We start from the raw sequence: 7070 nt of genomic DNA on the forward strand, positions 1-7070 counted from the left end.
TTTTTTTTTTTTCAATAACGGTTTACATTTCACACGTTTCAAAAGAGCAGTCTATGCATACCGCCATAAATAGTCGTATTTAGGGAAACCAAGGACCCCTAACAACAACCCGGCAGAAGTGGAAGAAGAAGAAACGATGATTTACCGTTATTTTTTATTTGATTTATTTCTGAAGCGGTCTCCTGCGCGCTTCGCTGAACAAATCCACGAGATGCTGACTGAATCCTGAATCACTTTCCACAAAACATAAGCTTAGAAATTAATTAATTAAAAAAAACACACACACACAAATAGCCTATGGCTATGTATTGGCCAATATTTTAACAAAATTATCTTTCTCTTGGGATAGTTGGTATAAAACGATGTTAATCCTATTATTATTTTAGATTAGTTTCTTTATAGATTATAAGATTTTGTAAGATTTTACAAATTAAGTGTGCTATGTTGCGATAGCCTACTATATCAAATCATGTTAGATGACGCTTATTTAGCCAAATGACATAATTTGGAGGAACACTGAGGAAAACTCACTTTGCAGGGTTTAAATGAAATGTAAACACAAATGAACAAGACAATTAAAAATAAAACGTGTTCAGACTGAGCTTTACATCATTTGATCAGGGTGAATGGGTTTATTCTTACTTATCTGAGCAAAGCAAGCAGGCTAGAACTCATTCCTGGCCTAAAATAAAATTATATCACAGAGCGCAGTTAACAAGTGACACATGGCCAGCCATCGTCCTTTCAGACTCGGATTTATTCTGCTATTGGCCCGTTTCTGGATTTTGCAAGCAGCCCAAGTGTTGTTTACATTATCATGTAGGCCAACAGCAACACCTTGTCAGTACAACATTAATCATTCAAAATAAAAAATGTATCATTATTATAGTCGTCAGTTTCCTACAATTTCATATCAAACATTTAATCATAACTTTAAAAACATAGGCCTATTTAGCCTATTATTATTATTATTATTATTATTATTATTATTATTATTATTATTATTATTATTATTATTATTATTATTATTATTATTATTATTATTATTATTATTATTATTATTATTATTATTATTATTATTATTATTATTTTATGTGTTTTATTTATTTATTTCTTTAATAGCCTACTAACGTTTCTTGGTTTCACAGGAATTATTTTAACTAGTTATAGACTTTTTTTTCTGTTATAGGCTATTTTGTGAAACTCTTAGTTCGACTGGGCACTTTCTCTACTGCAAGCGAAACAGCTGCTACTAAAGACCATTTTACTTTTGTGCCTTTAAAAAGATTAGCTATAAAGAGATTTTCGATGTGCATGGGAAAACGGAATTTTTTGTTGTGTTATAGCACGAGTTTGCTAATGTTTACCTGAGTCTCAGAGAGACTGAGGCTGTTAGCGAGCTGTTTCCGTTCGGCTCCGACCACATAATGGTTCTTCTCGAAGGCCCGCTCCAGGCGCAGCAGCTGAGAGGGCGAGAACGCGGTGCGGATCCGCTTGGGCTTCCTCGCGAAAGGTCCGTGTAGTAACAGCGTGTCCTGCGAGACGTCGTTCCCTGAAATAATAATAATAATAATAATAATAATAATAATAATAATAATAATAATAATAATCATCATCATCATCAATAAAAGGCAACTTGATTAGTTTTTACAGTAGGCGGGACAGAAGAAAACTGAAGAAAACTGTAGCCTGAGAGTATAGGCATCATTTGAAAGCTCTCTTCGATTAGCCTATACATTTCAACAAATGTGAACGCCAACTATCGACTTTAAAGTAGGCTATCGAAAATGTACCCTGATTTTATGACTATTTTAATTTAGATAGCCTAACTGTTGAAATAGTTTTATAACTATATTTTATGCTTTCTAATTGTAGAATATTTTAGAATAAACATAAACTGTATACCTTATGCCACTCCAGCTTGATATGGGCGCTTTTGGAGTTATCCTATATCTACACCCGTCTGAACTTGATAAGTAATTCTGTAAAAAAAAAAAGTCTAAATGTTTGACTTTATGACCGAATAATATTTTAGGGATGTATTTGCAACTCACTGAAAAATGATGAAAACAATTAACAAAGTTTCTACAATATTTCTATATGACTCTTCCATGGAAATTGCAATCAATTGACAAAATATTTTGCTATATTTTGTCTCGTTGTTTATTTATTTGTCTATAAAATATAAAGTCCAAATAATATAAACATTAATTAAAATCAATAGCCATGCCACATAGTGGCATTTTGTACTTTCTATCATTAATGGCCATGTAATTAGCCTATTAACACCCATTACGCATAACCTTTAACCTGATGACTGACTATAAAACAAAAAATTACAGGGTCCGTCGATTTTAAATGTTCTCAATTACAAAGGTTTAACCAAACAAAATCCGGAATTAATTATTAAGAATGGCCTATACTTTTAATGATTAAGAATGTCCTATACTACCATCATAAAATTAGACTCTTCTTTAAAGGTCATTATCACTGTTAGCTAATTTATTAGCCTTTTTAGCTAATTAATCATATTTGACCTTTATATTAACATTTTTCAGTTCATACGTTTGTTAAGTCTTTAGACAATAGCTTCAACACCAGAAGAGAACAAATCATCCAATGAGCTATGAAAATAAAATAGTGATAATGACGAGGTGTAACGAGTTCATCAGAGCAGATTCGTCATCTGTCTTTACCTCGACAGTGATTAGAAGTCGATAGTGTGGCAATAATAATATTAGTAGAGTAATTAATTAAGAAATAACTGTCAACTAATAAAATATTAAACAATTAAAGGTCATCTTGGAAAAATAGAGGTAATGTAGCCTAATCTTACGTTATTTACCATATGAAAATAACTCACAAACGGCATTCAGGCTGAATAAATGTAAACTGCATTTTGCTGTAGGCAACATGAAACTGGTGGAAAGTCTGAATTCAAGATCAGGCAATTACTGTTATCAGAACTGTTCTCCAATCCTGCTATTATAAGCTTATACGAATATAATGCATTCATTTGGGGAGGTATGACATTGTGCTTTTGTGCGTGGACAGCCCAGTCTAAATCTGTGCCCCGCTTCAAGTATCGCCTCAGGGCATCATTTGTGGTTTTCATTTCAATACGAACGCCAGCTATCCCGCTCCACAGTGCTGGTAAGTGACCTGTAGCCGCAAGCGAGCATTTATGACAATATGTCAGATAAGTTCAGAGACAGACTCCATGCCCTTTAATGCACAGCACGGGCTACTTTTATTGAGCACTCTTGGACAAGTAGCCTACATGTACGTGTAAATATGCATAGGTTATTTTATTATTTTCATAGGTGAAAAAGTTGTTTAATGTTTAAATATTTTATAAGATCGCTTACCTTGAAACCGATGGCCAAAAAACCTGTTCCTTAAGACCCACGGGTAGAAATTCAGTGGTTCACGGTGCTGCGTGCCAAAGAAGTGCGGGTGCTGGAGGTGTGTGCTGCCGAGCTGGTGTGGGTGCATGCTGAGAGGTGCATGGTTCACAGTCTCCGAAAACACCAGTTCGGGGTTTGGATAGAGCGCGCGGCCTGCGGGGCTTTGATACCCGTTAAGAAAACTGTCAGCAGGCGCCGCGTAGCTTAGTGCGGTAGGGCGAATAGGGTCTTCTGGTGTTAAGGGGCTTTCCTTCGCCACCAAAGACTCAATGGTAAAACAACGCTTTCCCGTTGCTGAGAACATTGTCCGTGACGGAACCAGTACAGTCCAGCAGATGAGGTTCACCTTCGCGTCCTTTCACAACTCCTTTAGTGACCTCTGTCAGCAGCACTATTTTAGAAAGACATTGTAGAGAAGTCAGATATAAACTAAATATAAAACACCTTAATATTCCCTACTTTGGCCAATTACTGTGCAATCCATCGATCCACGAGTGTCCATAAATCATGAAAAGAAAAGTGAGAATAAAAGCTCGAGACCCATCGATTTGGATTTGAGGGACGCCACACAGTGTCGTCTGAGACTTGCACTCATTGGATGAAAGCCCTTGGCGCACAGAGCTCCGGCGGTGGGCGGGTGCTTCGTTCATTTGGGTCAGATAATGAACTCTATTAGTTTGATCATTCACTTCAGTGGGGCTGCCTCCAACAGGTCAGTTGCTACGCTGTAGATAATCAAAAAACGATTTACCGTGTCACGCGTCCAACAGTACGCAAGCCTTCAGGGTGTACCACAATCTGTGGTCTATTCCAGCCTTATATTCGTTAAGACTGCTTTTTAACATTTCATTCAAATGTCACGTTTCTTCAGCTTTTCATAAATACAGCGACGATGGTGAGCCCTAGCTCTACTAACCTAAAATGTTACAGTATTAGTAAAAAAGTGGATGTTGTTGTTGCTTCGATGGCTTTATTTTTTTTGCGACAAAAACAAGAATATTTCCAAGAAAACAAAAATAGCCTAATAGTTTTTTTTTTTTAAATCGAGTGAACCCACAAACCAACATCTCTGTCGTATTAAATGTAAATTGAAATCTTAATAATGTTAGCATCTACAGAGTTAAGTAGACCAAATGAGTTCTAGTATTTATTTTCATTTTCCATCCACCTTTTATAACGTGCATAATTTTCTATTTGATGAGCAGTTTCATTAATAGGGCCTAATAATAATAATAATAATAATAATAATCTGCCAGATCGCATGGTAGCCTAACTAATTTATTATTAGGCCTATTGATGTTGTCGTTACTGTTGTTGTTGTTGTTATTTTACTTGTTATTATTAAAGCTATAGAGTTCTGCCATTCACTAATGAAACGTACACCGAGTACAACTAAATTCGTCAAAGCGATGATAATTCTTTTGTCTACAGTCATCTTTTAGTCTTTAACCAGTGCCTGTTGATTATAACGAGGAGTCGCTGACCCGTTTACGCAGTAACGTATTAACTTGCTTCACTGCGTGATTTCCAGAACTGCACACTGATAACATCTCATGGCAGGCCAGGCCGCCTGCACCTGTTTCCGATCACTCAGCCGGTCAGCGGACTGCCCACAAGACGGCATTATGGGGTCTACACGACTGAGCGGGTAAATTATTGAAAATATTCCATCTCAGTGTTTGATAAGAGTTCTGCAGGCATTGCGAAGAAGGCTTCAAGCTATAGCTCACGAACTCCTGCCTCGCTATTAATTTACAGGCCGATGTATTATCTTGTGGGGCTGTTCAGCAACCGTTTCATGTTGTGTTTTTAAAACTAATGATTAGGCTAAATGTTTGACAGGCTCGTTAACTCCAGTGCGCATTAGAAAATCATTACAGAGTGCAGAACAACATGTTGAGCGCCTATTTAGAAAGCAAAAACCAGTGAATGCGCAAAGTCAAGCATTAATTTAAGACAAACCTCTATACACTAAAAGAATAAACTAGACGTCGTCTCGCTTATTATAATTCAAACCTTAGTTGTGCCAAGATCATAGATTCAATAAATTGTTAAAGGCTCGTACTTTGTTTACATTTATGTAACCCAAATTATTAATTACCATTATTCGGAAAAAAAAAAAAAAGTTTTATGAACGTCATATTTAAATCATATGTTTTTGTCAGCACATTGTATAGACAATACGTAACAATAGCTTCCAAATTGTTCTTGTAAATATTGTTTTGTGTGTGTGTGCTATTGCTTTTGCTATATTACTTTTGAATAGTCTTCATCGCTGTATACAACTGCCTAAATATGAGCTAATTATTATTAATAATTATCTTACTAATAATTTTAAAAGGTATTGTTATTGCTTTTAAGTCAGACAGACCTAATTATTTGAATCTTTAAATTACTTACATTAAATTACACTTAATTAAAGTGTCCAGTACTTTTATTGTCCTTGGCATTTAGTATCTTGTTTGGACAAGTGACAATGGATCTCTGCTGCAGCAGTTGTAAACTTTTTGTCAGTTGTATGCTGAGTTAGAACATAAAACATGATTAAATTGTACAATATTAGTGTAATGACTTAAAGATATACTCAGCTTCTGAAATTAAGGTGGTAGCAATTACATCCACTTTCATAACAATTATAGACTACTAAAGTGTTGTTGTCCAATACCTGCCGAGTTTTTACTGTACTATTAGTTGCAGAAATCTTCTCAGCATTTTAGACTATGCTCAGCCTTTCTGACAGAGCAGTGTTCATGGCGTTGCATAAAATGAGCAGCAAATCATAATTTGCACTATGTCACACAAATGACATTTTATATTTCATATCTATATAATTCCTTATGAACATAAGGAATATGGAACATACTTGTTCATACAGGCATTCTGAAAAAAAATGTTCATGGATCTTATCTGTGCCATACATGGACCTAAAGGTGCAATGAAGTGACAGGGAAAGAGAGCGAGAGAGAGACTCCTCAATGTTTCCGTCTGCCACTCTTCTCTCTTGTTCCATAATTAAGTGCTCAAGGAATCTGTAATGAATGCTAATGGGGCAACCAACCATCTGCACAAACACAGGACTTGAATGACATTGCATTCTAAATACATAGACATTAATGTGGAGATGGTCCCCCCCCTTCCATCTATAACAGCTGGAAAAAGTGAAAAAGTAATGAATGCTAATGGGGCAACCAGCCATCTGCACAAACACAGAATTAAAAACTACCATGCTGAGAGAGAGAGAGAGAGAGAGAGAGAGAGATGGGAGGACGGGAGACAGATTTAAACCTTTCACCAAAAGGAATCATTTTAAAGGAGGCTAGGCTGTAAGCAAACACTATCTCACTTTCTCTCTCCCATTCCCTGATTTGAAAACTGGGATTTCTTAAGTGAAGCAAGACACTGTCATAGATTCAAAGAGCACATCCAAAAACCAAAAGAACTTACCACTATGACACGCAAATTTGGAACCCTTATGTATGGGCTGTTTTTGGACAATATGTTGAAGAGCTTGTTAATAATCCAAAACTACATTCATGGGTTGACTAAACTTAAAATATGTATGATATATTACAAAATATAATATTTAATATATTGTTACAATAACACACACACACACACACACACACACACACATATATATATATATATATATATATATATATA

The 7070-nt window shown here is 35.6% G+C and overlaps 1 protein-coding gene across 1 annotated transcript in view; it reads right to left on the reverse strand.

Moving 5' to 3' along the window:
• Positions 1-3711, reverse strand: part of LOC107718448 (homeobox protein EMX1) — a 7944-nt gene extending 4233 nt beyond the window's left edge. The window contains exons 1-2 of the mRNA XM_016525519.1: positions 3369-3711; positions 1368-1552 (exon numbers count right to left, since the gene is read on the reverse strand). Coding sequence (XP_016381005.1) covers positions 1368-1552; positions 3369-3711 — 528 coding nt within the window. The remainder of the gene's footprint in view (positions 1-1367; positions 1553-3368) is intronic.
• Positions 3712-7070: the final 3359 nt, after the last annotated feature.

The sequence above is a fragment of the Sinocyclocheilus rhinocerous genome, unplaced genomic scaffold (assembly GCF_001515625.1).
Source record: "Sinocyclocheilus rhinocerous isolate Xijiao unplaced genomic scaffold, SAMN03320098_v1.1 scaffold5931, whole genome shotgun sequence".
NCBI lineage: Eukaryota > Metazoa > Chordata > Actinopteri > Cypriniformes > Cyprinidae > Sinocyclocheilus > Sinocyclocheilus rhinocerous.